At 42.5% G+C, this 21,021-nt stretch overlaps 2 protein-coding genes across 3 annotated transcripts; both read right to left on the reverse strand.

Annotated features, from left to right (window-relative positions):
• Positions 1–225: 225 nt before the first annotated feature.
• NTAN1 (N-terminal asparagine amidase) lies at positions 226–6,998 on the reverse strand. Of its 2 annotated transcripts, XM_056502963.1 has the most exons (10): positions 6,651–6,998; positions 5,584–5,686; positions 5,431–5,496; positions 4,777–4,885; positions 3,762–3,835; positions 2,504–2,557; positions 1,681–1,734; positions 1,067–1,164; positions 733–846; positions 226–535 (listed from the first exon to the last, which is right to left on the reverse strand). In XM_056502963.1, the coding sequence occupies exons 1-10, from the start codon at positions 6,729–6,731 to the stop codon at positions 356–358; spliced, it is 933 nt and encodes a 310-aa protein (XP_056358938.1). In that variant the 5' UTR covers positions 6,732–6,998; the 3' UTR covers positions 226–355. The 2 variants fall into 2 exon arrangements, with proteins under 2 accessions (XP_056358938.1, XP_056358939.1); XM_056502964.1 differs by lacking the exons at positions 3,762–3,835; positions 4,777–4,885 and having other exon boundaries at positions 6,651–6,990.
• A 1,220-nt stretch (positions 6,999–8,218) lies between these two features.
• Positions 8,219–20,340, reverse strand: RRN3 (RRN3 homolog, RNA polymerase I transcription factor). The gene is made up of 18 exons (XM_056503486.1): positions 20,228–20,340; positions 19,996–20,099; positions 19,463–19,519; positions 18,533–18,622; positions 18,316–18,445; positions 17,836–17,895; positions 17,314–17,377; positions 16,775–16,844; positions 15,212–15,310; positions 14,501–14,596; positions 13,935–14,070; positions 13,018–13,148; positions 12,259–12,389; positions 11,293–11,477; positions 10,901–11,009; positions 10,380–10,532; positions 10,094–10,181; positions 8,219–9,694 (listed from the first exon to the last, which is right to left on the reverse strand). Exons 2-18 carry the CDS (start codon positions 20,086–20,088, stop codon positions 9,536–9,538), a joined length of 1,851 nt encoding a protein of 616 aa, XP_056359461.1. The 5' UTR covers positions 20,089–20,099; positions 20,228–20,340; the 3' UTR covers positions 8,219–9,535.
• Positions 20,341–21,021: the final 681 nt, after the last annotated feature.

The following is a 21,021-nucleotide window of genomic DNA, read 5'->3' on the forward strand; positions in this document are numbered from 1 at the left end:
GAAGGCCACTTCCCTATTCCAGCAAGCTCTTTCTTTTCCTGTATGTGCAAAATCATTTAATGAAATGCACACCAGTGCAGTGACTCACCTTGCCAGTCTCCAGCATTGCCACCTCTCTACCTGTGCCCATCAAGTTACTGCACTGGAGCAACAGAACCTAAACAAAGCCAAATTCTTACTTCAAAGATACCCTGATTTCTACATAAGTAATGCAGAAAAAGCAAGTTACTTCTATCAAAATATTTTATTTTGAAAAGCACAGGAACAATGGTATTTGTGAGCAGCAATATGCCATTTGCAACAAATTGCTCTTCTTGCAAGATTGTACTTCCCTAAAGCAGTTGTGGGTTCCAGGTTAGATTTTGTCATAACAAACCTGTTCCCACAACCCTTCTTCATTTTTTTTGTAGATGCGAGGTTTCCTGTCAGGGAACAGGGACTGAGATGGAAATGGATGTTCTTTTAGAAATGTTAATGTAGATCTAATGTGGGAAACAAAGTGGGGGGGCTCAGCCATGGGCGATGTGGAAAGGTTCTGAAAAAGAAGATGGGAGCAAGCTGTTTGACATTCAGGATACAATGTCCTCATTATCCTGCCCCTCTAGAAGGTTATTCTCCACCCTCCCAGGACAGGAATGTGCTGGGGAAAGTTTTGACAGACTACAACCCCCCTCTCTCTACTCAGCTAGAAGGCAAAAGAAACCAAAACAAAAACCATTTAGTTTCAGGTACCTGTAAAATCTGTGCATCATCTTGTTCCAACCAGAAATCCACGTGTGGGAAAGGCCCCCAGAAGTAAGGCCCAATCCGGAGCTGTTCTGTCTTTGCATCGTAGATGTTGGTCAGCTGTGAGAACACAGGGAGGCTGTGGAGGCAGCCAGGGCTCCCCCAGACAGGGAGGCTCCCCTAGTCTGGCCTGGGACTGCTCCAGCTGCACTGACACCCCTGGCTACTCCAACAGACACAGAACCCAGAGAGCTACCAAAGGAGATTCTCCTCAAACTTTGGATGTTTCATTGCTCCTAACTGGTCTCCCCTTCCCATCTTCCCTGTTCCTTTTACTCACTGGTGCTCCTGTTAAAACATGGGCTGAACGCAGATCCTCATCTGGCCCTTTTTCTGGGAAGGTTGCAGGGAAAATCTCAGCTGTTTTAACATTCACAGCTGGTAGGAAATAGAGATTAAATACAGTAAGAATTAATTGTTTCAAGGTACTTCCTTACAATGACCATGTCCCCAGCACAATTGTCTTGTAGAGCTGCAGAACCCATCACACATTTGTATTTCTCAGACACCAAGCCTGTGACAGCACATTTCTACTTAATTTCCTTTGGCAGCATTTCAATATTCCAGAGATGAGAGAACTAATTAGAAAAAACACTGAGTGATCAAAGAGAAGAAGATTAAATTCTAAGCATAAATTCAGTGCAGTAGCATGAGGTTGATAAACTCTTAAGTGCAAGTTAAAGGAAAAAAAAATCTGTTCACACTTTTACACAGCCTCTTCCATGTGTGAATCTTCCCAGCTGTGGCACCAAAAGAAAAGCATTTTTACCTACAGCAGTGTGCAACTTTTAGGGTGGACTTTCCTCAGTCATTAAAAGCATCCCATTTACTACTGGACCCTGAAAAGCAATCCAGTCACCGAAAGAAAATTCAATTCTAATTTAACTAACTCACCTATTCCATAAATGATTGGAAAGTGAATATCCTTTTCTTCTCTATCATTTAGTTCTGTAACAAAGAAAAAGAAGTCAAACTTGTAGGGCTTTGGATTTTAGTCTGAGCAGCATTTATTTAACTGTATGTCCTTGGAGAGCAAGAGACATGACGTTGCATAAGACAGAAATAACCAAGGAAGCCTGAAAGTAATATGGAAAAGAAGGCAGAGGTCAGCAACAACACATATGGAACTTGGAGCCACCTCCTAACAGAACAGCCAGCTCCAGGTTCTGCATGGAGAATTTACAGGGAAAAAAACACAATGCAGAACCACCATGATGCACAGGTTCAAAGATGTGAGCCACCAACACCTCAGACATGGAAAGAGGATAGAAATGTGACTGCAATGTCACACAAAGAAAAGGAATTCCTCCTCCATGTGCTGTCACACACTATGAACTAACTGAAGTTTATGAATTCACTGGACCCTGCAGGGAGGCAGGTCCAGCAGCCCAGCAGAACAAAGGTTTGTAAGTGCCCTTCTCAACTGTAAGATATCCACAGGTAAAGAGCTGTTCCTTGGGAAAAATGTGCCAAAATAACCTGGCCATGATTATGAGTTGCTTGCAGTGCAGCAGCACTTGGTAAGGAGAGAATTCCCCGTGCACTGGCTCTCTGATATCACCACACACCCCAGCAGTAAAACTGAAAATTACTCATCAGTATGGAGGAGGATTTGTGTTGTTCTTTCTTAATGGACAGAGAAAAAGCCATATCTGAGAAGCCCCCTGCTCTTTTATTTCAGGAAAGGTTCTTCCAAACCCAAGGAACATTTTCTTACCTGTTACACAGAAAGTCACTAAATGAACATCCTCTAGCTGGAGGTCAAACGCTCCTGTGATGACAAGGACAGCAAAAATGTCAGTGAGTGGTGGCAGGGCACTGCTGTCTGGGGGCAAGGGACACACACCTAAATCCCTGACCCAGGTAGGGCAGCACTGCAAACAGGGTTCTGCACATTTGCTTCAAACTAACAGGAATTTACAGAGAGTGCCACTTGTAACAGCAAAAATCTGCTAAGAAAGTGCTCTGACACTTATTACTATTGGCACTGGTTTAGTTCTGCTCTAGTCTGCTACACATGCAGCAGCTTATATTGAAACGTTTTTTCCTAAAATGTTAACAGATATACTGAACAAACCCAGTCTTATATTAACTGTAAATTAGTTCTGCCTCTCACCATCCCAAACACCAGAAAAAACCCTCTTTTCTTTTTTGAAGTTCTGATAGCAATACAGCATGATGGATTCAAATTGTACCTTGATGCATAAAAATCAGCAGGTTAAAATAAGTTAACCAAAATACTTTGTTCTGCACAGAACTCTCACGTGACACATAGCACACATCAGGTGTCACAGCCACAAGGCTGCAGCCCAGGGCCTTCGGTTTTCCTTTTTAGTTTCCCCCTTGAACACCTCCCTCCAATTGACACCTGCCCCATTCCTGACCCCTCCCCATGCCAGTGGGGCAGAAGCCTCTTCAGAAGTGAGAAAGTGCTTAGCACAAGCCAGAGCACTCCCAGGTAAGCAGGTACTTTACACTTCCAATTGTTAGTAAAGCATTGTCATCACTCCTCTGGAGTATGGATTTTATAAACAGACCTGGCATTTTTCATTAGACAATTCCAAACAATAATTAAATTTTACCTCTTCACATTAAGACATGAACTGAATGGTAACTAATGAATCATCCACAGGTACAGATTTGGACAGTGACAACACTTGCCCAAGCTCCCACAGAAGATGAGCAGGAATCAAAGGTCACCCGATCTGCACACAACTCTCCACAGCCAAGTATGGGCCAGGGAGAAGTGACAGGATCAGGCCCTGTGGCCCAGGCACTGAGCATGGGCAAGGCCCAGCAGTCCAGCCCCTCTCCAAACCAAGTTCTCAAGCAGATAAAAAGACCCTTCAAAGTGAATCCACATTTCTTTCCAGTAAATGACTGGGGACTCGGACTACAAACAAATTCTACCCAAATCCAGCCAGAACTAATTTTTTTTTTTTTTGGACATGAGAGTGGAAAAAACGTGAACTTACTAAGAAGCTGATTAGTAAGTTTTTGTGATAACTGCCTATCATCATTGAAACCTCCAACTAGGTGCACTTCCAGCCTAACAGAGATGGAATAACAGGAAACAGCAATTAAAAAGACATCTCAAAATGAATAGCTTTACAAAATAATCCCCAGCCCAAATTGCAAAGCAATCATTAGAGAAGCCTTGCTTATTACAATCACATGCACCAAGCTGGTTTACATTACACAGCAAGTTATAATTCTATTCTGAAAACTTCAGGGATCACCCAGGAAATGGCAAAGGAATAAGCTTGAAGAGGCATTAAATACATGCAATGCTCTTCCAGGGGTATCTCTGGCACCTCTGGCTTGAACTGAACGTTGTAATCATGTTTCAGTTAATTAAACTTGAAGATTTTTTTTTTTCCCGTTATCTCCTCACAAGTATTCTGGACCATGCAGCAGGGTTCTTCTCTAAGCAGTGTCTATGTAAAGTCCTTACAAATAATGAATCAAAGTTCATGAGCTAGCTTTTGTTCTTACCAAACTACAGGGGCAAAAACTTCCACACCCAGAAAGAAGCTTGTCTGCTAAATTCTGTTTCAGAGCTTTTTACCCACTGTCCTGTCCTCCATAGAATTAATTTTTAATGTGGACTTACAAAATTCCCTGACAGATTGTCAGATGCTGAAAAGAATTTACAAACACTCTGAAGGGAAAAATATAATATAAACCAAAAAACCAGTTATATGGAAGATTTTGCAATTCTGGAACAAAAGTTAAATGGGAAACAGTAAACACAAACCTCATTTTACAGAGACACTCTTCAGAACAGAACCTGCTTTAAGCAACTTCTAAAAGTACCCCCAAAATCATCATCAAGGAAGTCATTTTAACTTGGCATGCAGCTGCTGATCAAGAGGTATTTCCTGCACAGTTCCCTTGTGTGAACCCCACAGAATCACCTCACAATTGCCCACTGCAGGAGCTGCAGCAACCTTTGAGAGGAGCAGAACACAGGAAGGGAGCAGAGCTGACCTGCCACAGGCTGAGGAGTTAGAGAAGGACTTCACGGAGCTCATGATGAGCGACACCTCGGCCTCGGTGTCGGAGCCGTCGCAGTGCGTCAGGCACGTGGCTCCGCTGCCTGGGGGAGGCACAGCAGGGACTCAGGGACAGTGGCACTGGCAGTGGCAGTCCCCACTGCTGCAGGGCAGAGCTGCCACACCACTGCCCACCCCCCAGCACAGCAGCCTCAACACTAAGGCAACACCTCTGCATGGGCCACTATAAAATCAGCACAGCTCCTGGAGGGTACAAGTGCCCTCTGAACAGGACCAATGTCTCTAATGCCACACATCCAGGCATGCAGTGAGGATCTTTCCACGAATTCTACCTCTGACGTGCCCAAACCCTGCACTGCCAGACTGCTGGCCACAGCCCAGAGCTGCAATGCCACTGGCCACAGCAGCAGAGCAAGTTACAAAGTGCTCAGGGAGCAAGGAGAGCACTGAACCTCTCACACCAAACACACCAATGCCCTGAGCGAGTCTGCAGTTACACCTTATCTGACTTTGGGGATTCAGGGTTGTATTAATGTAAATGCAGTTTATTTTACTAATGCCATATAAACCAGTACTAATTCCTTTTTCCAGGGAAACAGGCTTTGCTCTGAACATCCTCTATAGGTACCTGTGTGTCGGAGCACAACTATGTGGCAGGTAGTGGCATCATCTGATCCAAGAATGGAAACAGAACCTATTTTAAAGGAGGAAAACACTGTAAGAACTCAGCTCCCACAATCACTGCTTCAGTACAAGAAGAAATGTTCATGTTTGTACACACCATCTTTAGGGGTAGTCACTGCAAATTCTCTCTGCTGGACATAGAGAAGGCCTTTGGGTTCCACAATTTGAGCAGGCTGACTTCTCAGAAGTTTTGCCTTTTCCTAAAGATAAATGATAGCATACTACAGTGGCTGAATTCTCAGGTGTACCCATTACTTCACAGAAACATCACCTCTGAAAAGCAAGGGGACTCAGGTCAGAGAGAAACAGAGTACTCCGAATTTTGAAAGTTTTTTGCTTTCCTGACATTGATCAAGTTGTGAGTTAAATCCCCATTATTCCAGAGAGACACAAAACACCTTTCCCTGTTATATGGACCATAAAATGGAGGCACAGTAAAAAGCATTTGGACTGGGCAAAGATTACATTACATAATACCAGAAGTGATCTTGGAAGGTTAATCAGAACAGGAAACGTGATATACAGAAGTTTCAGTCTTCTACTGCCATAATACAGAATATTTACTCTGCACTTATCAAAACACTGCCGTTTATTAGCTTGACTGGTGTGTGGAAAACCTGGATTCCTGGGCTATGATTACTGCAGAGTTTCATCACAGACTAGCTAGGGATGAAGTGAATTTCCATTCTGGGCTCAAAAAACACTTCACAGCTTTATCAAATTTGCCCTGGTTTTCTGCATAATCTCAGGATCTGTAAAGAAACACCTTCTGATGGGAAACAGCTCCCCAAGCAACTCTGCTCACATTCCTGGCTCGCACTCCACCGTTAAGACATTAACGTTGATACCCCAGAAGCAAGGTCAGCACCTTCATCAGAGTGCTCACCTTGACTTTTTACCAGTTTTTGTCATTTCATGTAGAAAGAGCCCGCCCGGCCCCACCGGGGCACCCCCACCCCCTGCCGCACCGCCACCGCTGAGCCCCTCCGCCGACACCGGTTTATTTTCCATCACCCCGCGGTTCTCCGCTGTCAGAGCGCGGGGAACGCGCGGGGTCGGGGCCGCTTCCACCCAAGGCCGCCCCGCCCCGCCCGGCCGCGGCTCCTCTGTCCCGCGGGGAGCCCCGCAGGCCGGGCCGCGCCGGGCCCTTCCCGCCTCCCTCACCTCCAGCTGTGGGTGGGCGCGGATCATGTCCCCCGTGGGCCGCCTCAGGTCGACCCGCGCCCCGTTAACCAGCAGCGGCATCTCGGCGAGCGCCGGGTCCCGGGCCCAGCCGGTTCCGCGCTCTCCCGGCGGGTCGGGCCGGGCCGGTTCCGCGCTCCCTCAGCAGGCTGGGCTGAGCCCCGAGCCCAGGCGGTTCCGCGCTCCCTCAGCGGGCCGGGCCGGGCCCAGGCGGTTCCGCGCTCCCCCGTCAGGTCGGGCCGGGCCGGGCCGGGCGGCGCCGCGCGGGGCGCTGGGAAGGCGCGGCCGCGGCACCGCCCGCCCTCAGGCCGGGCCGGGCACGGCGAACCGGCCCCGCGGCGGAGGGAAACGCGCCCGGGCCGCCGGAGGATTTTAACGCGGTAACCTTGCAGAGATTGCCCCGCCTCCCGCCGCTGCCGGGCATCCGTAAGTTGTGGTGTGACATAGTAACAGTCATAAAGCCACAGATTTACAAACCACTGAATTACTAAGGTTGGAAAACACGCTCTATCCGAACACCACTGTGTTCACTGTACCACGGCACTGAGTACCGCGTCTAGCCTGTCATTGAATGCCTCCAGGGACGGTAACTCCACATCCACCTGGACTAATGATGTCGAATCACCCTTTCTGAGCAGAAATCATTCCCATAAACCTCCTCTGGCACAGTTTAAGGTTCTGTCCCCTTGTCCTATCACTGGGTGACTGGGAAAAGAGGCCAATCCTCACATCACCATCTTCTGCTCCAGCAACCACAAGATGAATTTTCAGACAATCCCAAAGACGAATTTTTCCTTAAAGACCAGATCTTTTTCCTCCAGTTGTCTGTGGAAGACACTATGAGAAATAACCATGGTAGCAGCAGTTAATTCACCCTGCAGGGAATGTGGACAGCCAGGCACCTGGGCTGCCCACAGCCCATAGACAGGAAGTGCCCAGGACCCACCTTGGCCTTTCTATCCATCTTCACAGAAGTAAATTGTCCCTGGAAGTGTTCCAGGCCAGGCTGGACTGGGCTCTGAGCAAACTGGTCTGGTGGAAGGTGACCCTGCCAGTGACAGGGTGGTTGGAACTAGGTGATCTTTAAGGGCCCTTCCAACCCAAGCTAATCTATTACTCTATTCTATAGCAGAATAAATGCTTTCTTCAAGATACACTGCATTTCTCATGTGAGAAAGAATTGTATCTCAGGATGAGCATTCCTCTCACAGCTGTTAGTATCTACAAAGTCTCTTTAGCAAAACACCAGCACCTGCCAGCACACCTGCCTGCAATTACACTGAGTAAACCAGAGCTGTCACACCAAAAAAAAAAAACTTAAAAAAACCTGTGTAACTACAGCACAGACAGTTCAATGTCTGCACATCACAGGGTTTTTTTTTTTTTTTTTTGCTTTTCATGATAAGTGGAAGCTCCCAAATCACATACCCAGTATTATAGCTGAGAAAGTTTTACACACCCTCATTTTGGAAGTAGTGTCTGAAATTCATCTCTCAAAGGATGTCCTCCTTGCTGTTGGATCTGATCTTCCATGACAGGAAAAAATGCGATTATTTCAGATGGAAATCTATTGTTTATTAGTCAGGACTGACAATAAAGAGGACTACAATTAAAACCAAAACCTCTTAGTTTATACAATGAAGAAGAAATCCACTTACACACTTTGCAGTGTCATCCCCAAAACTCATTTCTGCAGTCTGTCAGAGTGAACACTCCAACTTTGAGAAGTCAGGCTACACAGAGGCCACCTCAGTTACATACAGAGATGTGTTTTTCTCAAGGATGTTAAGAATTGCACTGTTTTCATCAAACTTTATTGGCTCCAAAGAAAAACGTCTTGAAAGCCTCCAAGTTCAGATTCTAACGAAGGGCAATTGGAGTTTAGTCTCAAATACATAAAATTTTCAACTAAATATTACACAAATAACATTTTTTTCCCATTGTTTATATTCTTACTCAAAATCTAAAAGCCAGCAACCATGAAAAGAAGACAAGAAACATCTGCAGAAAAACTCCACACTGACTGACAGACATGGACAACACAAGGACACCACTGACACCATCACGTCCTTTCCACAAGGGAAGATTTTTTTTTCCTATTTTCAGCATTCACATATAAATTTCAAATCTGGCAAATAAATACCTGTCTTGGAGTGCTTCACAAGCACCCCAAAGAAAACTATCTACAAATAATACATTCAGCTACTCCCTCATTTTCAACACTTCCAACAACCATCACTTTTACATGTCTAGGACCCTCCTAGCTGGGAAAGGTGTGTGTCAGCTATAGATTTAAGGAGGAATATTGCTTTCTGTCTGAGTACACTTCCCACTAGCAACTGGCTTCACCAAGTAAGATTCTACAGACAGGAAAAGCTGAAGAGATGTGTGTGGAAGAACCACTGCCAGACTGGATTCATGCCCTGCCTATTGAGACATTACACCATTATTTTGAAACCGGCTCAAGAAGAGTCAGAGTTGGAACACTGACAGATGAATTCTGGTCCCCACACAAATCTGCAGGAAGTAACACCAGAATTTCACTCCTGATACCAAAAACCTTGTAGAGAAATATTAGTAAATGAAGTTTTGAAGAGTTGGAAAAAACTATTAAAAAATCCTTCAAAGTCATAAAAACCATTTCAATGTGAAATTTGTAAAATATCACCCTATTTATTCTCTAAGCTTTTCTAGCAACATATAACTTTACCATAACATATCTGTAGAAATCTGATGACTAAGAAAAAGTAATTTTTCTTAAATGTAGTTACTTAAACATTTGCCAGTTTGGAAAGCTGAGCTCAGGTCTCTTTCCGGAGAAAAACATTGCACACAATTTTCAACCTTTTCCCTTCTGCTTGTCAGTGTCACAGTGGATATGTCACGTAACAGTCTGCAGGGGAGCCAATGCTGCTCACAGGGCTCCGTGTGTTGGACTCATAAGAATTTGGTGCAATTCCAACCACACCATCATTTTGAGGAGTTTCTCCTTTCAAAAAGTCATCATCCTCATCTTCAGAAGTACCCTACAAAAAATTCAAAAGGATCAGTGACAGAAGGAAAATACTGTCAAATCTTTAACAGAGACCTGGATTTACACTGTGATTGTCACAATGGAATGGTAAGAGAATTAGATATACTCTGATTATGAAATATGGGACCTAAATCAAATCTATAGGGTGGATTTCCCAGTGATATCATCATATCTACTTTCTGAGCACATTCATAAATCTTTCACATGGCTCCTGTGCCTCTCCAAAGAGGGAGAAGTGCTCTCAAGGCAAGAATGGATCAATTCTTAAAGTTTCCAAATTTCAGTCACAGTTTCCCTTAAATGTATAAGGTACTCTTATCTACTTAAAAAAAAAAAATATTCTGCAATAAAAGCAACTGATAGGTGAACTGTTTGGATCAGGGAAGATTACCTTCTTAATGGGTTTCTTCACATTCTCAAGATCTTCAGCACTCAGCTCTTCCCAGAACTGATACATAGGATCGATGGTCTTCTTTGACCTGAGAGAGGAAACAAAGCACAGAATGAGTTATTGTATTCACAGTAGGGATACATTTTAATTTAAGTCTTTGACAATCTACTTAAAAGGTACAAAGGATCAGGGAGGAAAGTGAATGGCAGAAACACTGACGGCTTCCTACAGTTGTATTCATTGTTTTCTAGAAGGCACAAAGGAGTTGTTCACTTTTCAATTTTACCTTTTGAGTATGTAGGGATCAAAGGGGAAGAAGCTGTCGAGAGGGTTGGTGCAGGTCTGCACGAGGTCCCCCCCGGTGCCGCTCCGCACAACGGGGATGAACTGCCTGTTGTTCCTCTCAATAATCGTGTAGCAGAACACTAACTGGTATTTCCTTTAAAAAAGGCAATAAAGAAAAGATAAGCACTTCTAGCACACCCAAAGCAAGATTTCCAGATGGATGGTATGAAAACACAACGTTATTTTTAACAAATATCACTTCTATTTTCCAGCTGATATTAGGAGTCTGCAAGATAGTCACAAGGTAAGGAGTCTGTTCTTTTCCTCTGGCTCCAGCACAGAGCAATCCATTTCATAGAAGTGCAGGATTCCACTGAAACCTAGGAACAGACTTATCACACCTGGAACATGGGCAGTGTTTTGTCTTGGGTAATATTCAATACTGTGCCTAACAAAATCCAGTGTTGGTTTTAGATACACACATTCTGTACCAAGCTGAAACTGAAGTAAATGAGCAGATACCTGGTAATGGCAGCAAACAAGTTGACAACAGAAGGGATACAAATCTTCAGGGGGTTTAGCTGACACATGACAATGCGCTCAAAATTCAAACTCTGCAGATATGACAGACCTTCAAAATAAGAACAGTTGGCAAATATAAGTTAGATATCATATAAACTGAACTTAGTTTTTACGAATTTCCAGTGTGACATGCCTTCACTCTGCTCACCACCACAGAAGCACATCCTGGGGCACTCTCACAGTGGAGGTCTGGCCCCAATGTGTGTACAAGACACTTCAATTTATTTAAAGCATGACATAAACTTGCCATCAGATACTTGATTTAATTGACCTCTATAAAACACAGCAACAGTAAAACTTCTAATGAATCCTTTCAAACCTAATATACTCACCTTTCCTTAAATTTCCATCCAAAAGTTGTTTATAACGGAAAATAAGTGTATAGAACACTGCCTGACACGTAGAATAGAATGGCCCATGGAGAGCTATATCACAGTAGGCATTAGTTCCTGTATCCTGATTATCAATGTATTTATGCAACCAGTTCACCAGAAGATCCAGACATGCTTTTACTGTACTGTAGTGCAGAGAAAAAAAAAAAAAAAAAGGAAGTGTAAAAAAACCACTTGAAATGGTGTAGAAAAGATGTTAAACAAATATTCAAGAATCTCAGTGGTTATAAAAACATCAGTAAAAAATCTCTTTTTAAAAAATTATTCTGTTTTATCTCAGTATAAAAAGAATCAATCAGCACTGAAAACCCCAATCAGTGAAAGAACAGGATGCCTGAAGTGATGAATCCATGAACATACAGTAAACAATCAGAATCCTTGACTACAGGCAGTACAGAGCAATGCCTCTCATGTCCACCAGGTAATTCCAATACCCAACTAACTCCAATGTTAAAGTCACCCCACCCACTCTGAACAGCACAAAAATATAGAATGTATATATAAAAAGGAAGATATTTTAACTCTTCTCTATCAAAATACTAGAACAAATTATCTCCCTTTTCCAGAGCCTGAATAAAGTGCCTAACACAGGGTACTAAAAACATCAGATACACTGGGAATCCATGACTGCCTGAATCCAACACAACCTACCATGCTCAACACTTCTTGGCAAGTGAAGCCCTAAACAGCAAGTCATGAACCTCAGCAATCATCAGTCTGCATCCTGTATGTGTAAAACTTTCCTGGAAACTTCAAGACAATACTGAATCAGTATTGTTGAAAGGACAAACAAGACTCTTGATTCAGGCTTATTGACAAAGCAGTGGGAATAGAAGACCAATTCTCTACTTAAGCTCCACAGTAGCACGAATTGTTTGGTTCTGCTCATGTATGAAAACAACTTACACAACGGGAATAAATTTAGCTCTTGCCAAGAAGCTGCCAATATAACTCCCAGCAGTCTGCCTAATTACTGAAGGATTGTTTGGATCCTGCAGTATCTTCCAAAGATGGTCTAAAAATGCTTCAGCCAGCCCCTGAGAAAAAAGATACATAGAAATTTTAAGATGACACTGTTTAAGTAATAGATTCCTAACACTCAATTCCCATAATTTCCATAACCAAACCATTACAAAAATCTACCTATAACTGCAGTAAATAACCATCCCTACACATGACGGAAGAGCACTCATTTCTGTGTCTTTTTCTATACTCAGTTGTAAAAGAAAGAACAACAGTTTGTTGAGAGAGATGGGAAAGTGGAGGGGTGAGGGAACAACAGACAGCAGACACAATTTTCAAATCAAAGAGCTAACAGACAGCATCTCTGTAATAGGTTTTGGATGCTTAAGAAATTTGCATCCCATGTCTTGGGTGCAAGAGTCCAACTGATTCTTGTCAAAGAGATCAGTTTTAACCAAGTTTGTTCCTTCACACTTGCTAAGATTCCATCAGTAAGTGGTTTATGAACATGGAAAGAGAAACTATAAAGAAAAAGAAGGGAGTAACAGAGAAGGAAAAGAAAGCAAAGATACTAATGAAACCTGATGTACTTGCCATCTTCAGAGTAAAATTACAGCAGAGAAAATTGTCTTGCAAAAAAAACCAAAACAAGGATACAGAAATGACAGAGGAAATTGCATTTTAAAACCAGATTTTACTCACCAATTTAAAGCTACAGATGTAAAACATGAAATACTGTACATGACATGAAGCATGGGTTGGTAAAATGAGCTTGTCAAAAACAGAAACCAGATCCCGATACAAATCCTTTGTGTTGCTGATGTTGATGTTACCTACACAACAGAGAAACAGAACAAAATGAGCCACTTCGGGGTTTTTTCCTGCCCTCATGCTGCAAAAGTGGTATTTATATCTTTCTACACCAGTAAGAAATATGTAAAGAAAAACTGTCAGCCTGACTTCTCAGTTTATCTGACATCTAAAAATCCAGTTGTTCAATTCTACTGCTTTTTAAGATGGTGTGAATGAAGGATCTCTGCGTGAGTGTGCACATATATAAAGCTGCTAGACACGCAAACCTTGCAATAATGTGTTAGCTCAGAAGAGCAAGAAAAAACCACAAAGAAATAAGTCATCAGACTTATGTAGAGAAGATTCTCCATTCATAATTTCTAAATATTGTTTTAAATATATAAATCTAAAGAATTCAAACCCTTAATAGGTAAAAGCGAAAGATATTGCTTTATTCTTTTTTCTCCTGTAACAAAGCCAATTGATTGATGCATCTGCTTGTTTTGATCCACTACCAGTCCTTGTGATATTGAAAGAATCCATAATTCTAACACTGAAGTCGAGCAAATGATAAAACAATTATACCCTATTACAGTTTGGATACAGTATCATATTAATGGAATCAGAATATCTCCCAAGTGAAGAATTAACCTCTAAAGTCCTAACTGTACCTCTCCCAGTACCTGGGCAGAGGTAGGAATGTGGACTACAGCCTGTTAATGGCAGAGCTCTGCTCTATCTTGCAGTACAGAAAGCAAGAACTCCTCTTATGTGTTTCTTACTTGTTAGCAAAACAACAAATTTGTTTATAGATCAAGTGTTCTCACCATCCACGTGGCAAACATCTTTAATGTAGGAAAACAGGATGGTCATCAGGATGTCCAGGCGCTCTGCAAGTGGATGGGCCATTCTCTCAATACTGGGAGAGACAACTTTGTTTCCTTTTCTGTCTTCATCTTCCTCCTGTAGATAAAATGGTACATGCAGCTTTTAAATACACAAATCACAGAGACAGCAATTACAGGAAAAGTGAAACTACATCTGTCTTCCAGCAATATGCTAAAGTTTCATCTTTTTTTTTTTTTTTAACAAAGCCATATCTCATTATACAGTACAAGCAAATTTTTGCACACTAAACCAAGTACCACAAATTCTTTAACTAGCTTTATTGCACAGCTGCTTGTGTTTTTACATAAGGAAATTGATTTGCTGGGTGTTTACAAGAATAAAGTCAATACCTGAGAACACATTAATCATTTGTTAGCTGTTCAGGTTTCAAGAGCAGTGTACAGTGCAGTAACAACAAAGTAATAATGAATTTCTACACTTAGTTCATAGCCACCTCAGAAGTGATGATTTTACTAAAAAAATTTAATAGAACAAGATAACCAACCATGTCAAAAAGTCCCTCCTCTGTAGATTTTTCCTCGCTAGCAGAGTTATTAGCAGCTTCTTCAGCATCTTCAATATCTTGCTGTGGAGTGCTAACCTACAGTTGCAAACAAGAAATTAATTTCAATAAAAGCATGACAATATGAACTTGGGCTTTTTATAAATTTATATAAAAGACATGACAACATGAGTAAGTTCTTGACTAGATTTTGTCCTGGACTAAATAAACATTTTAAAAAGGAATGATGTGCCATACATAAATGTAAACTCCAAACTTTCTGAAACTTTACCTCCCCAGCATAAGCTCTCCCCAGACTGTTACACAGTGAGGCAAAAAACCACGATCATTTACAGTGCTTTTTTTAGGACTCCTGCCTTTTTTTAGGACTGTAATCCTTTTACTTCAAAGAGATGACACAACCAATCAACCACACAAAGGGAAGCACATTCTCTGCACATTAGCACTGATCACCATAAGACTGTTACTGGATTCTGGCAGAGATTCCAGGCAGGGTGAAATAGTACACACCATACAGTTACCTGCAGGTGTGGGAACATCTTTACCCTGGGAATGAAATGTAAATTTGGCTGGGCTTATACTCATAATCACAAGTGCATTTTTTGTCAAATCAAAAATTGAAGCATATTTCATTTCCTACTCTGTGTATTTTAATGCCAAACTTTCATAAAAGATAACACAGAATAAACTTACATCCAACTTCAGCAGCTTTTCAATAATAAGCTCCAGAATCTGAAGCCTAAGAGTTGGAAGATACACAGTAACTCGCAGCAGGTTATGGACATAACATTCCTGTAACATAAAATTAATTGGTATCAATACTAGTGTTAACAGAAAGTCAAACTTCACAAAGGACTTCTACAAAACAAGTTTCTTAATTTATTATCTAAAGACCCAGAAATAGGTTTAAACAGAATGTGTTCAATCAAGAGTAAGTTAATGTATAAACTAAACATTAACTTTCAGTAGTTGAGCTGTGTCACCATTAACTACTTAATCTGCTATTTCCATGCAAATTTTCCCCACTACCTCTAGACAGAGTGCAAAAACACTGTAAGAAAAGTTATTCATTTTCATAGAAGCTTATGTCTAAACTTTCTTTAGGAAAATGAAGCATATGCTTTGTTGTATCTAGAGCCAGCTATATATGCTTGAAATGAAACCAGATGAATCTTTATTTCAGAGTATTATACCAGCAGTAATTCTAAATTGCACAGCTATGACTCTTCAGTCCTTCTGATTATAAATCAAGCAGCTCAACAGACAAGTTCTGTGAGCGTGCATGGGCCCACCCATGTGTACACAAATATGTACCAAAGACAACGCTGCAACTTTCATAAAGCAAAACTGTCAAGTCACTGCATAAAATCAGGTAAAGTGCCACATTTAAGTACACCACAGTCTATTTGTGAATAAGCACTATAATACAACCCTTAATTACATGAGCACATATGATTTTTCCACAGGCCATCTTGCACATTTTTTCACAGGCTTTGTCAGTACATGAAATGGAAAGACAAAGTTTAATGAGAAGCTGGTGCGGTTCTAAAAGTTGTTTGGATTAAGACAACAGCAACAAAAACATTTTTAAAAGTTGCAAGTTTTAAAAAGAACTTTGGGGATTTTTCAGCAGTCGATGAGTTCGAAACACAGCTTCAAGTGACCTTAGCTTGGAGGAGCAGGGCTTTGCCCTTCTGCAACACGAAGTGCCAACATATCAAGTTGGAACAAGTATATAGAAAGATCAAACAACAGCCATAACCTGTCAAAGTTTTCTAGCTTGTTTTTCAGCACACAAACACTATGCCAAAGCTATAATGAAACAACTTTGGGATTTACCCTACTGGTAATTTGGATTTCGTCTGTAATGTCCACTGTCTCTTGTTTGCTTATCAAATATCCTGTTCCTCTGATGAAGACTTTCCAGGTTTGATAACAAATGAGAAAACCTGAGACTCCTTGTCAAGGAGCTCCATGGTGTGCATTGATTAAGAAAGCATTGATTAAAAATATGTGGTGATGTCATTAAAGATGAGCACAGTGCTTGTGCACAAAGAACTGAGAATGCTTGGACAGCCTTAAACTAATCAGACACAACCCTATGCATGGTTATTATATATGTAATTATTATATATATCAAAATATTCTTCAAAAATCTGCATTGACTGCCATCAAATCAGTTGTAATACTATACAGTACATTCATACATTTAGAAAAACAGGTGAACAAATCAACAAAAATAGTCACAGCTCTTACCAGAGTTCTTTCTGATTTATTAATGAAAGGAAAGAATTCCACAAGTATCGGCATGAGAAACTGTGGTGTCCTATAATTAAGTAAAAACCAAAAATCAGACCTAAAAGTTATAAGTTTGCAGATATTGAACTCCAGCACTCTAAAGATGTACTGGAATATGCTTATTTCATAGGAACTTTATTTTAAGGTAAGCAATTGTATAAAATGTGGTTTGGCAAGGATCACTGGACAGATAATACGTGGCACACTTTCAAAATGCACTTGCTAGAAGCCCCTAGAATATAAAATACAGAAGCCACTATCAACACCACTTTTCCTACTTCCCATTTCAGGGAAACTTCAGAAATGTTTGTGAAACAGAAACTGACAGAAACTTCATAATGTTTGTATAAAGTATTCTACCACTTAATGAATACTAGGAAAAGTCATGCAAGAAAACGAAGTATTATATTTCCAATTAGGACAGGAAAAAACCCATCAGTTCACAAGCTTTAAATCTGGAAGGAAGGGCACACAAACCCAAGGGATTCTATACTTACGAAGGAACATATCCTGCAACAGTTTGCAATGCTCTGTGGCATGTGTCAAAGTTTTCAGAAATGTCTAGATAAAGAAAAAAGAATTCTTATGCACTTGATTACAGAAAACTAAGTCAGGAACCAGTAAAAATAGTTCATATCAATTACACAATGGAAAGATTCCCAGGGAAACTGCATCTCCCAAAATGTTCTTTTGGAGGGTGTACATTGAGGTAAATAAAATAGAAACCACACAACTCCTAACTTTTCTTGGCTTTGAAACAATCTAGGACTAGGAATGTTTCCCTATGCATTCTATTCCTACAGATGCTGCACCAACAGGAATAGTTTGAAAGTAATAAAGAGTGGATCAGCCCACCACTGATTTGAGTACAAGAAAGTCTCTGACTCGGGAATTTAAGGATGTTTCTTGATGTTTGAACTCAGCTCAATTAATTTTGTATAAAAGAAGCAACATGCACTAGATACTTTTTAAAAGACACTACAGCAGCACATATATGTATCTATATCTTTTATACTCACTTTCATCATCATCATCAGAATCTGAAATATCCACATCATCTTCTCTGATGGTTATTCGAGCTAGCAAAAAATGAGAGTATTATATCAAAATTGTATAAATCTTATAGGTAACAAATTCAATAGCAAACACACTGGACAACAGTCTTTACTAGGACTAAAGAATCGCAATTAGCCACAAGACCTTCTTAAAGACTGTTTTATTTACAGAAGCAGGAGTTTTTGAGAACATCTGTCATGATCCTCACTTCAGCTTTTGGTTTTTAGTAGTAAAAATATTATACAGTTCATTCATTTCTGAGATATCTTCAGAACAGGATCTGTATTAGCAACTAAATTATGTCTTCTAAAATCTAAGTGCAGAAAACTACCTGTATCACAAACAACTCAATAACCCAATAATCAATTGTGTATTTATACAGAACTTATCTATCTAGGTATTTTGATGAGCAAACAAAGAAGATTTAGAGAGAAGTAACTTACGGGGGACAAACTGTGACACAATCATCCGGAGGCATGGCCTGAGATGGACAGTTTGTGCTGACACAAGATTGCCAAGAAAGCCCAGATATTCTTCCACTACCTCTCGGCTCCTTCTCAACCATGGCAGCTTCTAAGAGAAAGCAAAGATCAAGATGTCAAAGAAGGATGTTTTGAGTGCTAAACTCTTAATCTTCCCATGTAGCAAACAGATATTTACCAGCAAAATGTTGACCAGTTGTTCAAGCTCTTTGGTCAGATATGCAACAGACGCTCGAAATTCATGCAGCCAATTAATGATCTGGGCATCCTTAAAATACGCAGAAAAAAATAGGTAACTATTTCAATAAACAGTACTACTTATTAGCAGAAAATACCAAAATCCTTAGAACTCACAGATTAAGACTCTAAATAGAATTTTTTTTCACACTAACATGAAAGGAATTTCTTTTCTTTGTGTCCTCACCAATGAAAGTTCTTGAATGCAGAATACATTCATGCCAACTCCTAAACCAACAGCCTGCCATGAAGGCTTCAGTCAGAGTGAGCAAGGAATTAAACCTCCCTCATATAGAACATAAAAGAACTTAAAATAAATGGTATTTCATAATAATTTTCTCTTTTGCTTCAGTTTAAGCAGAAGGGACATTGAAGTCTCAAAACAGCAAATGTGGTGGGTACTCACAGCTTTGCAGAAGAGCGAAACAATACTTCTGGGTATAACTACTAAATGCATATGTATGTTACTGCCTAACGAAACCAGATTTAGTGAGAACAGAAGGTAAAATTCGATGCAATTTAAAGGCTACAGAAGTCAGAAACCACAGTCTGATCTACAGAAGTGTCTCTGTAATCAAGCAACAATGACCTAAAAAGATGGTATCTGGAACAGACTCAAAGGGTAGAGCAGACTCAGTAGATATGAGACACCATTTATGAAGATCCTGCATATACGTATGTGTATAAATAGACCTTTTTTTTCCATTTAGAGTTTTAATTGTGATGGTTTCTGCAAAGAAAAAAACGCTGTTAAATAGAATTTAAATGTTTTAAGCAAAAGATTTGTGTAAGCACCAGAATGACTTGTCTGGTGATTACACTCAAACAGATGAACTTCAAATCATCAGACCGCTGACTATCAAAGTCTTACCTTTATGTCTGGATCTGACAGCTGATGTTTTAACAATTCAAAATCTGTGGTGTCACCCTAGTAGAGGAAACAAAAATAAATAAATAAATAACTTTTTTATTTTCCTTCAGTAAGATCTACCAATTTAATCAACGTTTCTGAACAACCAACTATTGCTGAACAGGTACATCAAGAACACGAGAGAGGCAGCTCAGGAAGGCTGAAGCAGCAGTAACAGGCTGCTGGCTCAATTTCAGCTGCAGACACAGCTGAATCCCTGTACACACTCTTTGGCATAACCCAGGCTTTACATCCACCCGTGTATAAAATTTACACCGTGTGTAAAATCCACACTCAGGTTGACTCACGGGGGAAATCTTTTCACTCGCACAGCAATACTGCCTGGCACAAGCCTACAATGCTCAGCCGCCTTCCATTTTTTCCCCTAAGCCTTCTGTCACGGTCTTGCATACGGCGAAACGAGTCTTCCCACGGAACGACCCCAGGAACCAGCAGCCCGGACGCAGCGCAGACCCCCGAGAAGCCGCAGTCACCTTTTCGTACTTCAGCAGGATGTCGCTCAAGGTCCCCCCGAACCGCACCGTCTTCCTGGGCGGGGAGCTGATGAACTCGTCCGCTCCCAGCATGGTCGCGGCTCCTGCGGGGAGGAGAAGCCGCGTGAGCACCGCTCGGAGGCCCGGGGCCCCTCTCGGGCTCCTCCTCAGCAGGGAGAGCCGCAGGAGCCGCTGCTCCCCTCCCGAGGGTCCCCCCCGCTACCCCTCTTGCCTTGCGGTGGTGGCCGCGCCCCGCTACCGGGGCCCGCGGCGCCGCGCCCCGCGCCCGCCGCGTCCCGGCTGCCCGCGCCGCCACATGCCGCTCCGGCGGAAACTGCGCGGCCGGGCGGAAACCGCGCCGGGCCGCACCGCCCCTCGCAGCGCCGGGCCGCACCGCCGGGCGGCGGCACTGAGCGGGCACCGGGCCCAACCACTGAGCTGGGACCGGGCCGCACCGCCGGGCGGCGGCACTGAGCGGGCACCGGGCCCAACCACTGAGCTGGGACCGGGCCGCACCGCCGGGCGGCGGCACTGAGCGGGCACCGGGCCCAACCACTGAGCTGGGACCGGGCCGCACCGCCGGGCGGCGGCACTGAGCGGGCACCGGGCGGAACCAGTGAGCTGGGGCCAAGCCGCACCACTGAGCGGGCACCGATCCGCACCACCGAGCGGGCTCGGAGCGCCGGGAGGGAGCAGCCGCGGCACGGGCACGGAGAGGGCGTTTCCCGCCCCGTGCGCGGGGATGAAGCCGGGCGAGAGGGGCGGGGAGCTCTACTCTCGTCACCGTTCCTGTTTTAACAGTGAGCCCTGGTAGCGGTCCCAGCGTCCCGGGGTGCGTGAGCAGAAATCCAGGTTTATCCCCAGGGCCATGGAGGAGCGATCCCATCCCGGGATCATTCACGCTCCCCGACCCCTTGGGCAGGTCCCCGTGAGCGGTGGGAGCCGCGGTGACACCAAAGGCACGGCCAGCCTGGGTTATCAACTAAAAACTGCAATCGGAAGGGATAAACTAAATTAACAACTTAA

This window comes from Oenanthe melanoleuca, chromosome 14, assembly GCF_029582105.1.
Source record: "Oenanthe melanoleuca isolate GR-GAL-2019-014 chromosome 14, OMel1.0, whole genome shotgun sequence".
NCBI classification, from domain to species: domain Eukaryota; kingdom Metazoa; phylum Chordata; class Aves; order Passeriformes; family Muscicapidae; genus Oenanthe; species Oenanthe melanoleuca.